Source organism: Sparus aurata, chromosome 16, assembly GCF_900880675.1.
Source record: "Sparus aurata chromosome 16, fSpaAur1.1, whole genome shotgun sequence".
Taxonomy (NCBI): Eukaryota; Metazoa; Chordata; class Actinopteri; order Spariformes; family Sparidae; genus Sparus; species Sparus aurata.
The window spans coordinates 28,706,135-28,729,505 of record NC_044202.1 but is presented as its reverse complement, the minus strand read 5'-3'; the positions used below and the strand labels follow the sequence as shown (position 1 = coordinate 28,729,505).

The window sequence follows — 23,371 nt, the reverse complement described above, 5'->3', positions numbered from 1 at the left end:
ACCTGAGAACAGTGAGAAGCTATTTTTTTCACTTGGATTTTAGTATACCATTGAATAATGACTGAATACAGATGCTTAAGAAACAAAACATTGTTTTTGTTTTTTCAAGACCAACAGACCAGTGCAATTTTTTAATATTTTTTTGGCCTTTCATGGCTTTATTGACAGAACAGCTGAAGATATGACAGGAAACAGGGAGAGAGAGAGAGAGAGGGAGTGACACGCAGCAAACGGACCCAGGCCAGGAGTCGAACCTGGGTCCGCTGCAGAGACTCGGCACATGGGACGCTGCTCTACCCACTGAGCTAAAAGCTTTTGTAGAAGCGTGTGCTGCTGAGAGATGATTCATTAGATCAGAGTTGCTTACAACGGACGAGGACAAAGGAGATTAAAGTAGTGTCTGTACTTCCACTTTGAAAACGTTAACTTTCCCTCCAGACTCGCCATTGCTGCAGTTCACCTCTGCTAGTTTGTGTGTGAGGCTGCTGTGTGCGTGTGTGGTTTGTGTGTGAACCGAACATTGCCATTGATTGGCTTAAGAACTCTCACTCAACGTTAAACAGCCAATCACCATTACCTATGCGGTTGCCTCGCCCCTCCCTCCTGCCTCACTGGAGGAAAAATAAAACAGCTCTGCAGCTCCGGTTGCTGAGAGCCGAGTCGGATGACAGCAGCCTCAGTTTGTAACATGTCACAATTAATAGTCGGTAACGGTAACGGCGTTGTAACGATGGAAATAGTAATTAGTTAGATTACCCGTTACTGAAAAAAGTAACACCGTTTAGTAACGCCGTTTATTCTAACGCCGTTATTACCAACACTGTTAGTTGGTGCTCCTGAAACTCTTCCAGTGAGAAACGTTCCGCGGTGCAAAAATTAGTGAGATTAAAATGTGTACATTTTTTTAACGCGTTAATTTTTGTGTAATTAATTAATCGTAATTAACGCGTTAAAGTCCCGGCCCTAATATCTAGATATATATCTAGATATACATTTAGATATATATAGATATAGAGATAGATAGAGATTTAGATATATATAGAGATAGATAGAGATTTAGATATATATAGATATAGAGATAGATAGAGATAGATAGATAGATAGATAGCGCTATATCTATAGATATAGATATATCATCAAGGACATGAATGAATTTATTGAGGAAAGGAAAATTTGCCAGGAAGGTGATGTTTATTGAAACAAAGAGCTTTATTTGGAACAAACGCAAACACACAACTATGTACAAAGCGTAGGAGATCTGCCAACACAGCAAATGGGAAGCTCACAAGAAGCCCAAAATCCTACAGCACCGTGAAGTGTAAGTTTGACGCCTCGGAGCTGTAGGTAACTTTGGAATCACCTCTAATCTCGACTGCAGTGTGGCACAAAGCTCGGTGAGCTCCTTGCTGCAAAAGGACAGAGGTCGCACAATCCATCCAGACACCCCGCCATCTTGTGCCCTCTTCCTCAGACATCAGGTCTATGGCGGCACACTTCCAAAGGTCCACCTCATCCTCAGCTACCACACTGTCTCGCTTCCAGCAGCTGTAAAAACAGTCAATAAAGATGATCAGTACTGCGCGATGCACTGCATATGGACACAACACATCTATTAATGCACCTGAAAAATAGTCACATTGACCAAAAACGGATCTAATCTAATAAGTCTTACCCTCTTTGTTCTCGATCGACTCCGAGCTGAACTCCTAACAGCTTCCGCCTGCGATGCAAGAACTGGTTGTTTATTGTCCTGCGTACTGTCTCATAATGTCTCACAGACAGCTGGAAAACAATTAAAAGAGAGTGGTATGAATAAAGAAACGTAAGTCACAGTAAAATTAAACGAGGGAGAAAACAGTTAAAGTTACTTACACACAATGGCGTCATCATCGGCATCATGTAAATCTGGACTTGCAGACATAGCTCTGAGCTTATAGGAGGTCGCGGCCTTGTTATGAGGCGAGGTTAGTCTGTGAAAACAAAATGCTCGCAGCGATAAACCTCCGTGTCTCTCTGCGGCAGCGAAGCACCTTCCGTCGGCGACACTCTCCGTAGTGACCCGGCAAATCTCCTCCCGTCAGCGCAGGCCTCCTCTTGACAATGGCCGTGCCGCTAGCCTAGCTCCTGCTAGCTAGCTTAGCTGAACTTGCTTCGTGTCCAATAAAACACAAACACTTCGACTGCGATGGAGAGTCCAACTCACACACTCACAGCACGTCGTCCGACAACAGCTCACAGTCCGTTAGTGATAAAACACGACACTGATGACACACAGTCCACTGTTAGCTGCTCGACGCCATTAACTCTCCGCTCCTTCTTCCTCGTCACTCACGCTCCGGTCTACCCGGAAGTGTAAAAACTCTTAAAGGTCACGAACTCTCACACGTAATAAGAATTACATTTCAACTTCTTTTAAAACATCCAGAACCCATGAAATTATATTTTAAAGTCACACATTTTAAACAGAAATATTTATACATTTTAATATCTTAGTTATCTCAAAATATTTCATGCAAATTTTAACTTCTTAACAACTGGCGTTTTATCTTTAACCTGTTCCCAGGAGAGAGAGAGAAAAAAAAAGAATAAATAATCTTTTTTACACAACATTGGCCATTGCCAATGACATACACAGTAATTAATCTAGCATACTTTGATTAAATAAATCAATTCAAGCTAAAATTTAAGAGTCTATAATTAGGCTATACTGAGCCTGATATATTTATACCAGAGATTTTCTTAAAATGAAGTTAATCCCTATTAGAAAAATTTCACCAGGGGTAAAACTCCCCTGGCTTCTCTGATTTGCGTTTGTATAGCTCACAGCATTTTCATTCACATGTTAAATTCACAGCAGTTTTCGATGTTGCCTGCAAATTGCCGTGTGCAGTCATTAACCTGAACTTCCTCAACAATCTACAGTGCCGCATACTGATTAAAATCCCACTTTTCAAGCAGTGAATGTAGCAAATTAATCACATGTTTACTATTGGCCTTGGAAGTTACTGTAGGTTGTCAGACATTATGGCAGATGAGCACACTGTTTAATCTATTCTTTACAGCTTTGCTCTTGTGTTTTGGTTTTGGAAACACTTGCCCTGCTTTTTCTATTGCTAAACTATGATATTTCTGTTTTATTTAGTGTGTTGCGAACTCAGATGTTTTATATGAGACGAGATGTTTGGATACATTATGACTTGTGATGGCATGATTGTTACAGTATTGTCAAGTACTGAATTCAGACATCTGAGATTACAGTAAAATGAAGTGTAGGGGTGAAACATTTTTGAGGTTTACACTTAGTTGTGATATTAGTACATTGACTTTATGAGCACTTCATGCTAACCAGCAAGATCTCCCCAATCATTTCTGCTGATTGATGTAATGATCCCTTACTTTTATGCATAGGCAGACTCTCCCCATTGCCTCATCCCTCCCTACCTCTACCCGAGTGCCTCTCTTTCACCCATCTTTCTGTCTCTACCAGCTCAGTCTGAAAGCCAATCTTTAATTTTGATCAGCGATGAAATGATTGCTCTCCTCTCTCGATTTTTCTTTTCTCCCCCCCACAGCAGTTGTCATAGAAACAGAGACTTGTATGTGTATGTGTTTCTGTGCATGTGAGTTTGTGTGTGACTGTGAGCATCTGTGTTCCAGTTGATCCCTTCAGTAGAGCGATTTACCACCCTAACTAAGCCAGGAGGGTGTGTGTGGATGATTCTGTGTGTGTGATAGCCAAATGTGTGCTACTCTGTCTACCTTTGTAGCTTCCCACTTATACACCTATAGCGATGCAATGAGATGAGTTGTTTTCCCAGTTTTATGTTTTTATCTGTAAGCGCTTAACAGTATGTCTAATAGGTCCCCTATCCCCTCATCAACCCCATCACACACACTCACACTCTCTCAACCTAGCTGGCTGGATGACTTGAGATTGAGTTTGTTTGGTGGCTTAGACTGGCCCCAACACAAACACACTCACACACATACTAAAAGTCCCAGGTCCTTCCACTCTCTGCCTGGGCTGAGGGTGTGTATGCATGAGTATGTGTCTGTGTGTGTCTTGTGCACAGAGGGGATTGCTCACAAACACGAGAGAGGGAAAGAGTGAAACTAACCCAATTTCTTGCTCCATTTACTTTTCATGCGGTGGGTGCATCCCATTCCACAGCAGGTCGGGTTGAACGCCAGTCACCCTACAGCCCAGGGTCACATCTTTTACCTGAGAGTCTCACATATATGGTGGATGGAGGGAGCACTGTAAATAAATCATGCTCCAGCTCAAATATGCACATGAAATTGCTATTTTGAGTGAAACTGAAGTACAGAACTGAAGTACAGAACTGATGCTTGATGATTGATGCGTGTTTAAAATGTGTAGATGTACTGTATGTATTCATTCTTATAGGATACCTGTCTTCTTTAAAATAATGTTTCATACATGCAATAAACATATATAGATGTATATGTATATATATATATATGTATATATACATATACATATACATATACATATGTATGTATATATATATATATAATATATATATATATATATATATATATATATATATATAATGTATATGTATATATATATATATATATAATGTATATATATATATATATATATATATATATATATATATATATATATATATATATATATATATATATATATGTATATATACACTACTCACAATAAGTTAGGGATATTGTGAGAGACTTGTGAGAGTGGATTTCATACATACGGTGTTTGTTTCACCTCAGAGAGTTTTGGGATAGGGAGGCAATTGTATTGGGATGATAGACACACCTCATTTTGTGTTTTCCACCTAATGGTCTCACTGTGTACAGTGTGCCTTACATATTGGGGCCAAAACCAAAAAACTAAAAGACAACCCTTTTCAATGTGGCATCAATTTCAACATTCTGTGGGTATAAAAAGCTGGTATTGTCAGTAAGTCATTCCAAGTTCATCATTCAAACAGCCATGAACACACAACGTCACTTAACTGAAGAGCAGCGCCACCTGGCCATAGCGCGCCTTCGGGTCGGTGGCAGGCAGTCAGATGTTGCTCGTGAACTTGGTGTGTCTCAAAGTGTCATCAGCAGACTTGCATCAAGACACAGAACTACTGGCAGAGTTCGTAACCAATACCTAAGGACCTATGCACTCAGACACCGTTATGCAACTGCCACACAGCTGCAGGCCCAGTTACGAGATGTGAGGGGTACTAGGGTTTCCAGACAAACCATTCGAAACCGACTCCACCACTTTGGCTTGAATGCCAGACGACCGTTGCAGGTGACTCCACTGACACCAAGACACCGCTGTGAATGTTTGCAGTGGGCACAAGACCATGTGACCTGGACAATGCAGCAGTGTTCTACCGTCCTGTTCACTGATGAGTGTCAGGTCACCTTGCACAGAAATGATGGTCGTCAGCGTTGCTGGAGAAGGCGAGGTGAGCGATACGCCGATGTCAACATGGTCCCCAGGGTTCCCTTTGGTGGAGGAGGTGCAACAGTCTGGGCAGGCATCACCAGTCAGTGCAAAACAGATTTGGTTATTGTAGATGGCTCAGTCACTGCACGTTCTTACCTCAGAGACATCATAGAACCCATCATATTCCCCCAATTCCACCAGCACACCCCCAACTTTCTGTTCATGGATGATAATGCTTCACCACATCGTGCCAGAATTGTCACAGTCGGAGTGCCTCATATGGTATGGCCAGCAATGTCCCCTGACCTGAACCCCATAGAGCACGTCTGGGACCAGCTGAAGCAGAGACTAGATGATCGTACCCCACCCCCACGTGACCTGGCAGAACTGCGTGAAGCACTGGTGGAGGAGTGGAACGCATTGCCTCAGAACAACATCATGAGGCTAGTGAGGAGCATGAGACGTCGCTGTCAAGCTGTCATTGCGGCAAATGGTGGAAACACCCGCTACTGACATAGTCAATTTTTGTTATTTGGGGCTATCCTTGTTATTGTCTAAGTGTTTGGGGTAATAAATGTTAAACTAATGAAAATGGTGTTTCTTCTAATTCATTATTAGTAACTAGTGCAGTACCCGTAACAAAAGTGTATTCCTATAAAAAAGTGGGAGGTTAAGGAGCTTTTTCATGGATGGCCAAATAAGGCTGTGTTTGAAGGTGGGACGTCAGGGATATTTAGGTTTGTTGTGAAATCCAATATTCCAGGGTATAATTGGCTGTTTTTGACTACTTTTGATTTTGCCATTATATTTCACCTCAAAAACTATTTACTTGGTGTCATTATTTTTAGCACAACCTTTTTTTACTGTGAAAACCACAAATAAACATATTTACAACAAACCATTTTTTTTTTTTAACTTATAATGCAAATATAAATAGTTGTTTGCTAAATTTGTGCATACGTTTAAAAAATTTACAAAGTTATATGTAACTATTTACATTTAAATGCAGGCAATGCTCAGGTCTGCCTGTGCTCCTTGAGAGCTGCACTGCCTGCTCCACATTCAGCATCTTCTCATTGTTCTGACTCATTAAACGAAAAATCGACTCCACTACACCAAACACTACATAACACACTAACTATACACTCCAAACACGCTAAATGTCACAAATCTCTCAACTCTCAATATTGCTGTCCGACCGTCGTTGCCTGTCAATCATCCGCCTAGGTCCCTCCAACAACTTCCTGTTCCTCAACAACCAAACTTGCTGCTTGTATATGTATGTATATATATATATATATATATATATATGTATGTATACGTATATGTATGTGTATATGTATGTATATATATATATGTATATAACATATGTATGTATATATGTATATATATATATATGTACGTACATGTGTATATGTATACTGTTGGAGCTATTTGGTTATTTGTTATTGATAATGTTTGATCAGTATAGTTTTATTTTGATTCAATTCATAACATTATTTTTTATTACTAGTAATTTGACGTAAATATTATTATTTTGTTTAGCTTATTTAGTTTCACCAGAGATTATATAGGGATGAATGCAGGTGGAGGACCAGAATGCACCTGGGTGGGCACATGGCTTTTTACCAGCGCAAGAGAGCCACGCAGGAAATAAAATTAGTTTGTTTTATTGATTTGCTTGCTTGTTTTTGGGAAAATAAATCATGAAGATGAAAATAAGAGCTTTGACTGGACATTATGACCTGCGTACGATTCATCCCCATGGTGCCAAAGTGGTCCTTTTTGATTTTGATAAGTTTTAGTTCAATTGATTTTGGACAAACGGCCACTATATATACCTATTGGCCGATTTGCACCAAATTTGACACAGATCATCATCAGTCCTTGGAACACAATTATCAACATTTACATGATAATCAGACAGTATTTTGTAAAGATGTGCAGGATTGTCTGTTTTCAACACAATATGCAGGAATTTGTTGTTTTATATTTTGTGCATTTATGGACTATCAAAATTCTTTTGCTAACTTTTTGTCAGGAGGGTCCACACATGCTACATGCAAAGTTTGGTGCAAATTGGTCAAATTGTCTAGGAGGAGTATGAAAAAGTAGATATTTAATTTGTCGTGATTTTGCGAATGGAAAGTTACTGCAAAAGTGGGCGTGGCCTAAACCACACAATTCAGCTACATTGAGGGAACATGTAGATATAAGGTTTTAAAATGTGCAACACATTATGTGGGAGTTATGGGCCAAAAACGCTTTCACGTACCTGCTGGCCATTTTTGGTGTGTGAGTTACAGGGGCCATTCTAGACCACCCCTATGAATTTCATTTCCATAAGTGTTATGGTGTGGGCACAGTGCCAAATATAAAATTAAACTGGCACCACAGCGCCATCTAGTGTCGGATTGTTAAACCCTTCATCAGCTCTCCTCAGAAGGGCACTGACAATGATTATACAAAGTTTCGTATTAATCCGATGAACCGTTGTGGAGATATAAAATACTTAAATTTAAAGAGTGCCACCTTGTAGTCATGGCCTACAATTTTGCAAAGAGCCTCAGTGGCTCATGGGGGAGTAGTATCCTGAGTTTAATGTAATTCGGACACACCAATGTGGAGATATACATCACTTTTGGAATGAAAAATCTGCACAAAGTTGTTATTTAATAACTTGAGTATTGTTTGGAATATCAAAATTATTTTAATAAATATTTGTCAGGAGTGTCCACAGATGCTGTGTGCCAAGTTTCGTGCAAATCGGTGATATTGCCTGGGAGGAGTTCGAAAAAGTAGGTTTCCAACAGTTCGCGAATTTGCGAAAGAAATGGTGGGCGGAAATGGGCGTGGCCTATACCACAAGATTCAGCACAATTCGCTGAATGTGTGGATGTAAGGTTTTTGAATGCGCGACAAAGAATATGGGAGTTATGAGCCAAAACATACTTCCCTTGATTGTAGCGCCACCTAGTTGTGGAAATTCAAGACGGCAAAAGATTATAAAATATTTCGCCATGTGTGACTTATATTCCAAGGTTGGTGAGTTTTGGGGTATGTTTAGGCAGTGAAAAATGCGATTGTTTGTTGAAAAGAAAAATAACAAATAACAAAAAATAAGAATCCTTAGGAAAACAATAGGGACCTTGCAGGTTCCCTGCTCGGGCCCTAATAAATAATCCTTAGAAAAACAATAGGGACCTTGCATGTTCCCTGCTCGGGCTCTAATAAATAATCCTTAGAAAAACAATAGGGACCTTGCAGGTTCCCTGCTCGGGTCCTAATAATCCTTTGAAAAACAAACAATAGGGACCTCGCAGGTTGAGACCTGCTTGGGCCCTAATAATCATTCGAAAAACAACAGGGACCTCGCAGGTTCCCTGCTCGGGCCCTAATAATAAATAACCATTTTAAAAACAATAAGGACCACGCAAGTCAAGACCTGCTCCTCCTTGAACTGGCACCTTTTCGTGGTGGAGGGGTTTGAGCACCTGAATGATCCTAGGAGCTATGTTGCCCGGGGCTTAATACCCCTGGTAGGGTCTTCCAAGGCAAACAGGTCCTAGGTGACGGGTCAGACTAAGATCAGTTCCATAGCCCCTAATGAAAAGAAAAACAACAAGAACGTGTACGTTGCCCGGAATGGCGTCACCGGGGCCCCACCCTGGAGCCAGGCTTGGGGTTGGGGCCCATACCTGTCGCAGCGACATGGGCCCGCCCTCCAGTAGGCTCACCACCCGCAGGGGGGTTCAGAAGGGGCCAGTGCAGTGTGATTTGGGTGGTAGTCGTGGGCGGGGGCCCCAACGACCCAATCCTCGGACGATGACTCACCTCCCTGGGGGGGAAAGAGCCTGAGCTAGTGCGGGAGGTTGAGCAGTACTGGCTAGAGATAGCCTCACCTCCACGCACAGTCTGGGCGCTGGAACCCAACCCCTTGAGAGAGGCTGGACTCTCTTCTATTCTGGAGTTTCCCGCAGAGAGAGACGGTGAGCTGGTGTGGGCTTGCTTAAAGCTCCCCAGCTCAGCCGCCATGTGCTGGAGTTTTCCCCGGTGAACGAGAGGGTCGCTTCCCTGCGCCTTTGGGTTGGGGATAGTTCTCTCACGGCTTATGGGCCGAACCTTCTTGGAGGCCCTGGGAGGGGTACTGGAGAGTGCTCCACCTGGGGACTCCGTCGTTCTACTGGGGGACTTCAACGCTCACGTGGGCAGCGACATTGTTACCTGGAGGGGTGTGACTGGGAGGAACGGCCTCCCCGATCTGAACCCGAGTGGTGTTTTGTTATTCGACTTCTGTGCTAGTCACAGTTTGTCCATAACAAACACTATGTTCAAGCATAAGTGTGCACATATGTGCACTTGGCACCAGGATGCCCTAGGACGGAGGTCAATGATTGACTTTGTAGTCGTGTCATCTGACCTCTGGATGTATGTCTTGGACACTCGGGTGAAGAGAGGGGCTGAGCTGTGAAGAAATTCTGGCAAACCATCCGGCACCTCAGGAGGGTGAAGCAGTCCTCCACCAACACCGTTTACAGTGGACATGGGGAGCTGTTGACCTCGACTGGGGACATTGTCGGGCGGTGGAAGGAATACTTCGAGGATCTCCTCAATCATACTGACACGCCTTCCATAGAGGAAGCAGAGGCTGGGGACTCAGAGGTTGACACATTTATCACTCAAGCTGAAGTCACTGAGATAGTCCGGAAGCTCCTCAGTGCCAAGGCACCCAGGGGTGGATGAGATCCGCCCTGAGTACCTCAAGTCTCTGAATGTTGTGGGGCTTTATTGGCTGACACGTCTCTGCAGCATCGCGTGGCAGTCGGGGACAGTGGCTCTGGACTGGCAGACCGGGGTCGTGGTCCCCCTATTCAAAAAGGGCGACCGGAGGGTGTGTTCCATCTATCGGGGGATCACACTCCTCAGCCTCCCTGGGAAAGTCTATTTCAGGGTAATGGAGAGGAGAATTTGGCCGATAGTTGAACCTCGGATTCAGGAGGAACAATGCGGTTTCCATCGTGGCTGCGGAACACTCGACCAGCTCTATACCCTCCGCAGGGTGCTCGAGAGCAGGAGCTTGGTTCACATTGCCGGCAGTAAGTCAGACCTGTTCCCAGTGCATGTTGGACTTTGGCAGGGCTGCCCTTTGTCACCTGTTCTGTTCATAATTTTTATGGACAGAATTTCTAGAAGTAGCCACGGGCCGTAGGGGCTCTGGTTCTGGAGCCGCTGGATCTCATCTCTGCTTTTCGCAGAGCCAGGACCTCCAGCATGTCCTGGGGCAGTTTGCAGCCGAGTGTGAAGCGGCTGGGATGAGAATCAGCACCTCCAAGTCTGAGGCCATGGTTCTCGGCAGGAAAAGGTGGCTTGCTCCCTCCGGGTTGGGGGAGAGCCCCTTGCCTCAAGGGGAGGAGTTTAAGTTTCTTTTTCACGAGTGAGGGAAGGATGGAGCTCGAGATTGACAGGCGGATTGGTGCAGCAGGCGCAGTAAACGGTCTGTCATCTTGAAGAGAGAGCTGAGCCGAAAGGCAAAGCTCTTGATTTACCGGTCAATCTATGTTCCTACCCTCACCTATGGCCATGAACTTTGGGTCATGACCGAAAGAATAAGATCCCGGATACAAGCGGCCGAAATGAGTTTCCTCCGCAGGGTGGCGGGGCGCTCCCTTAGAGATAGGGTGAGGAGCTCTGTCACCCGGGAGGAGCTCGGAGTAGAGCCGCTGCTCCTCCACATCGAGAGGAGCCAGCTGAGGTGGCTCGGGCATCTGTTTCGGGTGCCCCCGGGACGCCTCCCTCGGGAGGTGTTCCTGGCATGTCCCGCCGGGAGGAGACCCAGACGAACACCCAGGACACGCCGAAGTGTTGCTCGGCTGGCCTGGGAACGCCTTGGGATCCTCCTGGAAGAGCTGGAGGAAGTGACCGGGGAGAGGGTGGTCTGGGTGTCCCTGCTCAGGTAGCTGCCCCTGCGACCTGGCCCCGGATAACGCGGAAGTAGATGGATGGATGGATGGAAGGTCGAGACCTGCTCGGGCCCTAATAAGAATCCTTCGAAAAACAATGAATGTATTCTCAATGTCAATGCTCCATTAAAAATGTGTGTTTTCAGTGGAAGCTCCATTTTCGTTAGACATTTTCTGACAAGCTCCATATTCTGTCACCAACTCCACAGCCCACTGGCAGTGACAGCAAGTACAAGTATACACACACACACACAGTCCCTGGGTTGTCTTGACCTAATTTAAGCCCAGCGGTCTGCCCCAGGTCATTCTCTGATACCTCTTTTATTTTAATGAGATTTTTAATTTGCATGTTAATTGCCTAACGTGCAGGGTGACTAGCTAGCTGGCTAGCTGTGGTTGGTACCCAGCTGTGCTATAACACTGAGGCTTTTCACTCTGATGAACGAAACCGTGCCAAGCTGAGCTTTTCTAGGCTAGGCTGGAGAGAATATGGTGTTGCAGAAAAAAAGAACTGATTGTCGAGTTGCATGTGGCGTGTATGATGAGGCAGAGCTCTAGCTCTAATTAATTAATATTTTGTTTAAATGGCTTTCTGCTTTCTTCTTTTATATAGCAAACAGTAGCCCTTTTTCAGAGACACTGCATTATCTCCACAGCAGAGGTTTGCCAATTCTCCACCTTTTTTTCTTTTACACAGAACCAAGCAGCTCCGGCGTAAAGTCCCACCAGTGTGTCAATTCATACAGCTAGCCTGCATGGCGTATCCAAAAGAGGCTGATGATGTTTTTTCAACATCCCCCAGTGTCATCCTGTTAATCTAAACATGTACCCGCTGACTGTTTATAATCATATGGATGTTGTTATAATGTGTTATAACCCGCCCCCCACACACACACACACAGTTTTCTCAAAGACTGTTATAACCATTTGCATGAGTGTTTTGCTATAATATTTGTATATACTGACAGTTCAAATTGCTCAATTATTCATCCAGTATTAGATTCACTCTCATTGTAGCTCAGTTGTGGACTGATACTTTCAAACTATTACATTTGCTCTTTTCATATTGAAGGCAAAAATATTTCTCTAACTTGCTAGATGTTCAATGGTACCAATTCGTAATTTTGTCTTTTATTTGGTGCTGTAGTATACTGTGGGTTTATCTGAGCATTTCTGCAGTGACAGATGCCTGCTGTATCTGGAAGCAACGCTAATATCAGTAGTTTCTGGACCATGAAACCAAAACAAAACACACGGTTGGTGCCCTTACCATAGCTGATCTTGGCTCTTGAGATCATTGCAATACATAAAAGAAAGCCATGCTTGGAAGGTCAAAGGGGGAAACAAATAACAAAGGAAGCAATAGTTTTTCTAAATTTATATATTTAACAAGAAAAGATAAGCTGAGCAAATGAAAAAGAATAGGGGATTAAAGAAGTTGGAGGTGGCAAGAAAGAGACACAGTGCATAGGGTGTCTTTCTTCCTATATCGTGTCATACTGTTAACTACACTCTTGCAGGAACTCAAGGCTGTGTGGTTATGAGGCTTAATGTATCACCACTGCCGTCAGCCTATTTTTGGAGCCTGGCCTTAACTGACAGACACAGAAGAGGCTTTGATTTACGTCGGGAATGAACTTGCTTGTGTGGACCCTGTGAATCGGTCTCTCTTTCTCATATCTCCTTTGGTTTTTCTGTCATTACCCCCCCCCCCTTCCTCTCATCTGCCTTATACTCCATGCCTCTTATATCCTCTCCTCTTTCTAATCACCTCTCACCTCTCCCCCCACCATCTCTCTCTCTCTCTCCCTCTTTCTCCTCTACAGTCAGATCTACTGTATAGAAAATGCCCATGGCCAGCTGGTACGTGACCTTGACATAAACCCCAACCGCCAGTACTACTTGGCCAGCTGCGGAGATGACTGCAAGGTCAAGTTCTGGGATGTCCGCAACGTTCAGGAGCCTGTCAAGACCCTGGAGGACCACTCACACTGGTGCGTGGATTGGTGGGGGGGTCCAAAGTGGTTTGGGAAAGGGTTGTTAGTGGAGTCGGTCCTTGAATGACAGGACCTGGACCTGGAATAAAGTTCCCACCGGACCTGGGGGGTTCCGTCTCCTTCTGAAGATAATCTCTTCCTTCTGCAGGCGGTGAGGTACGACTGGGTTGTGCAGTGTTCCTCTATGGATCCAAAACAATAATGAAGAATAATCGAACAAAAACAAAAGTAAAACAAAAACAGTCTCTTGTCTAGCCCAGCAAGGAGGGAACTTAAGCTTACCTCAAGCAAAATGAAAAACGTTTCTCAAAAATACACCCAGTTACAGTAATGGTTGCACGAAACCGGAGTCTCTTAACAACATAATGCTCCCTGGGAATGCAACGTGCAGAGGGGTCTCCTGACCTTTAAACTCTGAGTGATGTCATTGTGATCCTGGCGTAGTTTACTGGCTCACAGCCAATAGGGACTGGGTGAAAGTTTTGGCAACATGTCATACTTTGAGTTACAGTTTTTCACCTTTTGGGACTTGGTCCTGTTCCTTTGTTCTGCAACTCCTCATGTTGATGAGGCCCTAGTAGTAGGCTTTTGATTTCCCCAAGAGGCCTTCTCTTTGTCTGAGCCATGTGGCACGAGAGGCCCAACACTACATTACTAATAATTATATACTGTAAAGGTATTTGGTAAAAAAAAATATTGTGATATATCATTTTGTCGCCTAGCATTTATGAAGTGCTTTGAAATTTGATATTGTGTTTATCGTGATACAGCCTAAAAATATTGATTTATATTGTTTTAAGGTCATGTCACCAAGCCCTACAATGTATTTATTGCTTAAATACAATCTTGGTGCAAAACGCAGCATACCTTCATTTGGTCATGGGAGTCTCCCTTACATGTAATGAACATAGCTCTCAAACTTTTAATAATTCATCATCATACATGGAACCACAGATTTGTTAGACATCACCAAAGCTGCCAGATTGTATGCAGGGTGTCCGCGCATCCTTAAAAAGTCTTAAAAAGTCTTAAATTCACATATCTAAAATTAAGACCTTAAAAAGTCTTAAATACGTCCATATTTTGAACATAGGTCTCAAATTACATTTAGTTTGGTCTTAAATATGTACGTTCATTTACCGCTTCTGTCGTTGCGGGGAAATGTGTTGGTGAGATTCGCAGTCAGCTCCGTGTGTTGTACTTCTGTCTGAAGTATCCAGAAACGTAAGTGGCACTTTGCCAACAGCCCGATCGGAATTTATCAAAGCACACTTCACCAGTTCCGGAAAGACTTGACACACACGCTGGTGACACACACAAAATCGGAAAAACAACAGTTAGCTTCTAAAAGTCTACAGTGAAGTCACGCCATCACACACTCCTGAATGCCTTTGTCACCAGTTCCGGGTAGCATCAATATCGCTATTTTTAAAACACCAAGAAGGCTCGACACAACATGAAACTTTGCTCGTAGTATCACCAGGGTCTCTACACATTAACTCGAGCAATGAGAACATTGTTTGTCTACACAGAGTTTACTGGAAAAAAAGAGAGTTTTGGAACAACTCACCTTAGCAGTAGCTTGTTCCTCTAGCCATCGTCATGGCAGCCCAGACGTACTCGGCGATCGACACGTCTGGGCTGCCATGAGGACGGCTAAAGGAACAAGCTACTGCTAAGGTGAGCAGTTTCATGTTGTGTCGAGCCTTCTTAGTGTTTTAAAAGTAGCGAGTTGCTCTGTGAATGACAATAAATTTAGTTATCTTTGAAAGTAATTCAGGGACTTTATTATTCCTTACTTTTTCGTCAACGTGTAGGACTTAAATTTTGTTAAAAGTGGTCTTAAAAAGTCTTAAATTTGACTTGTTCAAACCTGCAGATACCCTGGTATATGAAACAAAGTCTCAACAGCCAGTTGACACACAACATATATTTTCAACCCATCCGTCACTGGAAATTGTCAATGCACAACCTGATATCTTCTTCTAAATGTACCCCAAATCTTCGCAGCTATATTCAGGGTTTCCGCAGGGTCTTAAAAAGTCTAAAATTTGACAATCTCAATTTTAGGCCCTACAAAGTCTTAAATACGTCCATATTTTTCTTATAGGTCTTAAATTGCATTTAATTAGGTCTTAAATATGGATGTTCATTTACCGCTTCCATCGTCGCCTTTTTTTGTTTTTGTTTTAGGGAAATGTGTTGGTGAGATTCATAGTTAGCTCCATGTTTCTCTGAAGTATCCAGGAATGTGGCATTTTGCCAATAGCCGGGGTGGAATTTATCGCCATACACTGAGCCAGTTCCGGAAAGACTTCGACAGAGGAACCTGCTATAACTATGGGAAAGTGTAAATTTAACAACCAGAATTCAGTTGGTTTAAAGCCAAAACTCATAATGAATTTGAAGCGCAGTGTACACTGTGTAAACTTGGGCACTCTTGGTGTGAAAGCGCTGGTGTAACACGCAATTGGAAGAACACCAGTTAGCTTCTAAAAGGCTCCAGCAAAGTCACGCTATCACACACTGTTTTACGCATTTGTCACCAGTCCCTGGTCTAAGTTCATCAAGTTCTGCTCGACCCAAACTCAGCACCGCCTCTGCCATCTTGCAGTCAAGCGACATTCAAATTCCAATGTTGAAAGCGGAGGTGCTTTGGATTTTGAACACTGTTGCTAAACATTTTGGCAACAGATTTGGATGTAAAAAGTAGTACCCCTCTCTCCTCCAGTTTGATGTGAGGGGAGGTATGTGACAGCTCCTGCTGTCCTTTCCTTTCCTGCAGCCTCTTGTCTTCCACTGTTAAATAAACTGAGTGGAACTTCTCACACACACACATACACACACATACCAGGGTTATTATAGTTAACTAGTTTAAGTCAAATTCCCAGAAAAAAACTAAACTAAAACTACTCAATCACTTGTTAAACTAATTAAAACTAAACTGAAGTGCTAAAAAAAAAAAAAAGAAAATAATGAAATTTAAAAACTATAATGGCCCTGACACCCACTCACTCACTCACTCACTCCATTGTGAGTCTGCATTGTTTGAGTTGCTCTGTGAATGGCAATAAATTTGGTTATTTTCTAAAGAAGTTCTGGGGCTGCATTTTTCCTTACTTTTTTGTACTTCGTGTAAATCTTGAATTTAGTTAAAAATGGTCTTAAAATGTCTTAAATATGTCTTGTTCAAATCTGCAGAAACCCTGTATATCTTACGCTGCCATTTGAAGCACATTTTAGTATTTGCAATAAATCATACCTTTCAATAATTTTTCCTGCAATAGTATACCGTTACATACTATTGTAGGGAAAATTATTGAAAGGTATATGCCAAAATTCATATGATCAGAGACAACTGGGAAATGATAATATTTTATTGAGACTGATGTAATCGATTTTGCCTATCAGTTGTATTCTCTATAAACCGGCAAATTCCGGCAAATTCCTTTGATGGTCTCCTTTGCTGCACTGTTGATTGTTTTCTTGTTTTATTAATTGCTTTATCTCCATACTAATTAAATGCCCTAACTACTGATGATGCAATAAAAGGCAGTAATACACTAATTACTAATTAAGGCAGCTACTTATTTTGTCATTAGGGATGAATCACTGCGAGTCCAACACAGTCCAGTCCTGCTCTAGGTTGTCTTATGTGAAGCTTCAGGCAGCACTACGAGCTGAAAAGTGTGTGTGTGTGTGTGTGTGTGTGTGTGTGTGTGTTCATGGGAGACACTCTCTCCTGTGTGAGCTAAGTAGATTATCAGTGTGTCTGCAAGCCAAACTGGGCTACTGCTACAGCACACCAATCCTCACCTGATTTGCAGGCACACACACAAGCGGTTGCACATGCACACCTGCACATAAACACTAGATTGACTGTTATCTCTAAAAGAAAGGTTGAACATACTCTGGATAGCTGCAGATGGGATCTCCTCAGATATGAGATAAGTATGCACACGTGTGTCTAATCTGTAGTTTTTCAAGTAATCTGTAATGAATATGTCTGTGTATTTGTCACCTATCTTTAGTGTGATGCATATGTGCGGGTGTTTCCATATCTGTGTGTGATTGCTGTCCATGCTCCTTTTTCACAGCATTGTCAAGATGTGGCCTTGGGTCTGCTGGGGATATTAGGGACTATTTTTTTTAGAAGGGAATGGGATTAGGGGAGCGTGGGAAACATCAAGGCTGAGGCTGATTTCCTGTCAACAGCCTTGGTTATCCCTCAATCCCTCCCTGGGAGAAAACTGGGCCTGCACTCTGAGTTGTGCTCCAGGCTGTGAGTGAGTGTGACAGTGACAGTGAGAGACTTGGACCAAAAAGTGTGACATTTTACAAAAAAACCTTCAATTATTAAATAAATAAAAAGAGGTAACAACTAGGGGTGGTGAAAAAAAATCGATTATTGATTAATCGCGATTATAATATTGACGATTATGATTTGATTGTAACATTTCCAAAAATCGATTTGAAAAAACAAAAAAAACAAAAACATTATTATTATTATTTTTTTTTTAATAGTAATACAAACTGGAGTACTCCTCTTACTGGCTTCCGCTACATGGTCCACAGTCTGGAGCCAAGATATGTTGTTCCATCCCGGAGCTTTTTCACACTTAAATCGATTCCAAATCTTTAAAAGGAGACAAACCTTTCCGTGCAAGTGTCCCTCAACTCTGCTCACAGGGTAGCAATAACCTGCGATGCCTGGACATCCAGAGCTACAGTCTCATATGTGACCATTACAGCTCATTATGTCAGCAGTAAATGGAAGCTAATGTCCTACATACTTCAGACGAAAGCTATGGATGATAGCCACATAAGCGCAAATATGTGTGAGTTTCTCAAAGCAATGGCAGACGAGTGGGGAATAGAGAAACACGCCCTGGTTCTCGTCACCAACAATGCTTCTAACATGAGTCCAGCTGCTGAGCTTGGCAACTTTCTTTTAACAGTGAAACACTACATTTAAAACAAATTAAAAAATAATCATTTTAATATTACAGTTACACTATACAATATTGAAGGTGCTGTGAGGTGTTACTCAAAAGAGAAGTAAAATAATTAAGCAGCTGACTGATGTTAAATGGAAGCTCAATAATTGTTAATAATTGAAAAATCGAATCGATAATCGTTAATAATCGAAAATCGATTTGTAATCCAATCGAGACTTCAGTAATCGGAATCAAATCGAATCGGGAAATTGGGCTGATTAACCACCCCTAGTAACAACATTAATTACTAAAACAGACGTAAAATAAATATAATCTTTGGATATATTCTAAATCAAAACAACTAGTTAACTGTCAACTAGCTAGCTGTCAACTGTATAGTTTGATGTCAACTGCTAACTCAGATACTACCTGCCACTGTTACCAACATTTACAAGGAGAGACTGCACTGAAGACAATAACAGAAGAGGTATCCTATGAAGACAAGAAGAAGAACAAACAAACAAACAAACAAAAAAACTGTGTTTGACAGTTAGCTTAGCCCCCTGTGGAGTAAACAAGTGGTCGCCATGGAAACCAGTCAGAAGGCAGCTAACAGAACAGAGAGCAGGGAGGTTGGATACCCTGCTAAATGTAAGAGTGCAGCAGGTAGGGAGAAACACAAGGAGAAGACACTACGGGTAAATCCAGAGGTCCTCTTCACTGACTACACCCAACACAAAGATGAAAGGTAGAAGAATAACCTCATATTCTTCACTGACTCCATCTACATCTGGAAAGATACTTTGTGCAACAATTATGCATAACTATCCAGTGAGGGCATCTGCTCAGGTGGTAGATTAAAGATCTGTAAAGATAAACAGCTTGACAAGAATGACCCTCTGCTCACCATCACATACTACACCAAAGGAAAGATCATGGTCCAGGGGAATGAAGCCAACCTGGAGTCCTTTGAAGAGGCATTCTTCTTGTTAAAAGTTGAGGTGAACACCAAGAGTATCAATGTCCCCTCTGACAGTGAAGATGATCAGAGCCCAACAGAGAACCCCACCACCTTGTCCATCAGAAAGAAACGGGCATTCAAAAACAAAGATCCAGAGGAGATGAGGAGAGCACAGAGGGAGCTTAAAGACTGCATAAGGGAGGCCAAGGATTCCTACAGGCAGAAGCTGGAAAGGAAACTACAAGTCAATGACATGCGGGAGGTGTGGAAGGGAATGAAGACCATCACTGGTTGCAAGACAGGCGGTGCTGCAGTGGAGGGGAGCATAGAGAGAGCAAACGAATTTAACACCTTCTTTAACCGGTTTGACTCTACATCTGCTGCCCCCCCCCCCCCCAACCCCACTGCTCCAGCCCTAGCATCCACTCCACCCTGGCCCAACCCCTCCACTCCCCCCATCTCAGTCACTTCGGACCAGGTCAGACAGGGGCTGAGGAGACTCCGCCCAGGGAAGGCAGCCGGTCCGGACAGGCTGTGTCCCGGGCTGCTGAAGGCCTGTGCCGCAGAACTGGCTGAGCCCCTGCAACACATCTACAACCTGAGCCTGCTTCTGGGGAAGGTCCAACACTCTGGAAAACATCATGCATGATCCTGGTGCCAAAGAAGGGTCGACCAAGCGACATCAGTGACTACAGACCAGTTGTCCTCACCTCTCACCTGATGAAGACACTGGAGCTGCTGATCTTGAACATCATCACACCTCAGGTGCAGCAGGCCCAGGACCCACTCCAGTTCGGCTATCAGGGGAAGGTGGGAGTCGAGGACGCTGTGCTGTGTCTATTGCACCGAGCCCTCACACACCTCAACAGGGAAAGCGGCGCTGTGAGAATTCTTTTTATAGATTTCTCCAGCGCCTTCAACACCATACAGCCCCTCCACCTGAAAGAAAAAGTCACCATCATGTAGGTTGATCCGGCCCTCGTCAGCTGGATCACGGACTACCTCACTGGCAGGCCTCAATTTGTCAGGTTGGGGCCCACAACATCAGACATGCTGACCAGCAACACGGGGTCGCCGCAGGGGACCGTACTGTCCCCCCTCCTCTTTACACTCTACACAGCAGACTTCAGACACAACACCGAACTCTGTCATGTACAGAAGTTCTCTGATGACACTGCCATTGTCGGGTGTATTAGAGGGGGGACGAGGGAGAGTACAGGTCCCTGGTAAAGGATTTTACCACCTGGAGTCACCTGAATCACCTGCAGCTCAACACACAAAAGACAAAGGAGATGGTACTGGACTTTAGGAGGCGCCGTCCGTCTCCTCCGCCTGTCACCATCAGTGGCGAGGAGATCGAGATGGTTGCCTCCTATAAGTCCCTGGGGCTGCAGCTCGACCACAAGCTTGACTGGTCAGCGAACACTGACCATGTCTACAAGAAAGTGCAGAGTAGACTGTATTTCTTGAGGAGACTGGCATCCTTTAGTGTCTGAGGAGAATGCTGCAAACATTTTACCAGTCTGTGGTCTTTTGCGTCCTTTTCTATGGAGTGGTGTGTTGGGGTGGCAGCACCAAACAGGGACACACAGAGGCTGGACAGACTAATCAAAAAGGCCAGCTCTGTCATCGGTGCAGAGCAGGACTCGGTGGTGTTGGTGGCTGACAGGAGAACCCTCTCCAAACTGCCCTCCATCATTGACAACAGCAGCCACCCACTACATGAACTGGTGGTGGGACAGAGGAGCTTGTTCAGTGGGAGGCTGCTTTTTATTACCATGGGATATTTATTGTCACTGTTTTTATTGTTTTTATTATTTATTTATTACCTTGTATTTCTTTATTCTTAACTATCCTTTCTATGTATTAATTTTACGATCTATTGTCTTGTTGTTGAATGATGATGTCTATCGTGCAGCTGAGAAACTGAATTTCCCTCGGGATAAATAAAGTATCTATCTATCTATCTATCTATCTATCTATCTATCTATCTATCTATCTATCTATCTATCTATCTATGCCCCTCCCACACCTGCCAGCTCCACCAACCAGCTAAAGGGGAGTATGGCCCTGCTGGAGCTGGACTTTGCTGAATTCAAAGAGCTGACCCAGGCCAGGCTGTCTGACCATCAAAACAACACTGTGCAGCAGCTTCATGAGGAACTCCAGCAGCTCAAGAGAGACAACCAAGCCTTGGCGTCTGACCTCAGAGGAAGTGTAGAGGCACTAAAGCAGGATAACAGTGTGCTCTGTGCTCAGTTATCCAAAGTGAAGGAGGATGCTGAGAATAGAGAAAGGAGCTTCACCAGGAAAGTCCAACATCTGACATACCAACTCTCAGCAGTCCTGCCAATGTCCCAAACCCCTGCCTTGTCTCTGTCCCAACATCTCTTCTCTGCACCCAGCCCAACAACACCCTGGCAACTCCTGATACACCCACACAGCCATCTACCAAAGAGACAGCTCTGCCCATCCCAGCTTCCCTCCACTCAGCCAGAAGAACAAGCGCCACAAGTGGTCTTGCTGGCTGACTCAAATGGGAAATTCCTGGACACAAACAAGCTTTTTCCCTGGTAAAAAAGTGCTGTTGCAAAGCTGCGGTACCACAGGCCAGGCAATAAAGCTGTTAAAAAAGGAGACCCTCAGGAGCCCTCAATACCTGGTGATCCACACAGGAACAAATGACCTACACAGCCTTCGAAAGGACACTGCTGAGGCAGAGAGGAAGATGGCAGAGCAGGCCAGTAAGGAATTCTCTAACACCTGCATTGTGATCTCCACCCTGCTACCTAGGACAGACACTCCTTTCCATGTCATCCATGACATCAATATGGAGATCAGAAGAGGATGTGCCACCTTAACCAACATCCACCTGGCCCTCCACCCAACCATTGGCACCTGCGACCTCTATGATGGACTCCATCTTGACAAAGAGAAGGTGAATATCTATGCAAAGACCCTCAAAGACACAGCCCTAGGGCGCAGTCTTTCCACCCTCTCTTCGACACGACGCTTCAGCCTGGACCTCCCACTCCCCACACGCCCACCACCTCACCACTGTGAAACACAACCAAAGGAGGCTACTTCCCCCTCCTCAGTCCCTGCCCACCATTCCCCTTTACAGCATCAACAGCAGTACTATGCAGCAGCACCTGCCCCTGGTCCCCCTCCCCATCCACAGCAGCAGAGCTATGCAACAGCACCTGCCCCTGGGTCCCCCTCCCCATCCACAGCAGCAGAACTATGCAACAGCACCTGCCCCTGGTCCACCTCCTCACCCACAACGGCAGAACCATGCAACAGCACCTGCCCCTGGTCCACCTCCCCACCCAAAGCTGCGGAGCTATGCTGCTAAGTTTTTTTATGCGTTCATTTCATATAAGCTGTTGGAGTATTCAGGGTCTCCACTCCTCAACCTTTGAGCTGAAGAGCAGAAACCCTTAATCTCTCTATAAAAGCAAGGAATCTCTGTCTGTGTGTGTGTGTGTGTGTGTGTGTGTGTGTGTGTGTGTGTGTGTATTCCTCAAATATCTCTGCGGATCAGGATCAGACTGACCTGAGAGTTTCAACATGGCTGCTGCATGGTTCAAGGGTGTGCGACTTCGCATTTGTTTGGACTGCAATGATACCGTTAATAAATTATTTCATAAATGCTTTACAAATTCCACAAGCATTGTCCACCGGAGCCACCACAGTCACGTGCACACCAGAGTCAATCACTGCACACCTTAGCCATGTGCGCACCACAGCCAATCACTGCAGAGCCCACCTTAAGAAACACAAGCACTCATTACCGACTATTAAATGTGGCGCGTTACAAACTGAAGCTGCTCATTGAAGCTGTTGTCATCCGACTCGGCTCTCAGCCACCAGAGCTGCAGAGCTGTTTTACTTTATTATTTTTTTTAGCTTGGCGAGGGAGGCGGGAGGGGCGAGACAACTGCATAAGTGATGGTGATTGGCTCTCTAAGGTAGAGTGAGAGTTCATAAGCCAATCAGAGGCAGTGTTCAGTTTACACACAAACCACACACGCACACAGCAGCCTCGCACATACAAACTAGCAGAGGTGAGC

The 23,371-nt window shown here is 44.0% G+C and overlaps 1 protein-coding gene across 3 annotated transcripts in view; it reads left to right on the top strand.

Moving 5' to 3' along the window:
• The window catches only part of eipr1 (EARP complex and GARP complex interacting protein 1), a 226,433-nt gene that overhangs the window by 181,366 nt on the left and 21,696 nt on the right, over positions 1–23,371 (top strand). For 2 of the 3 annotated variants that reach the window (XM_030443725.1, XM_030443724.1), the window contains exon 7: positions 13,230–13,397. The exons of the other annotated variant lie outside the window; for it this stretch is intronic. In XM_030443725.1, the coding sequence (XP_030299585.1) occupies positions 13,230–13,397 (168 nt within the window). The remainder of the gene's footprint in view (positions 1–13,229; positions 13,398–23,371) is intronic. 3 annotated transcript variants of the gene reach the window in all.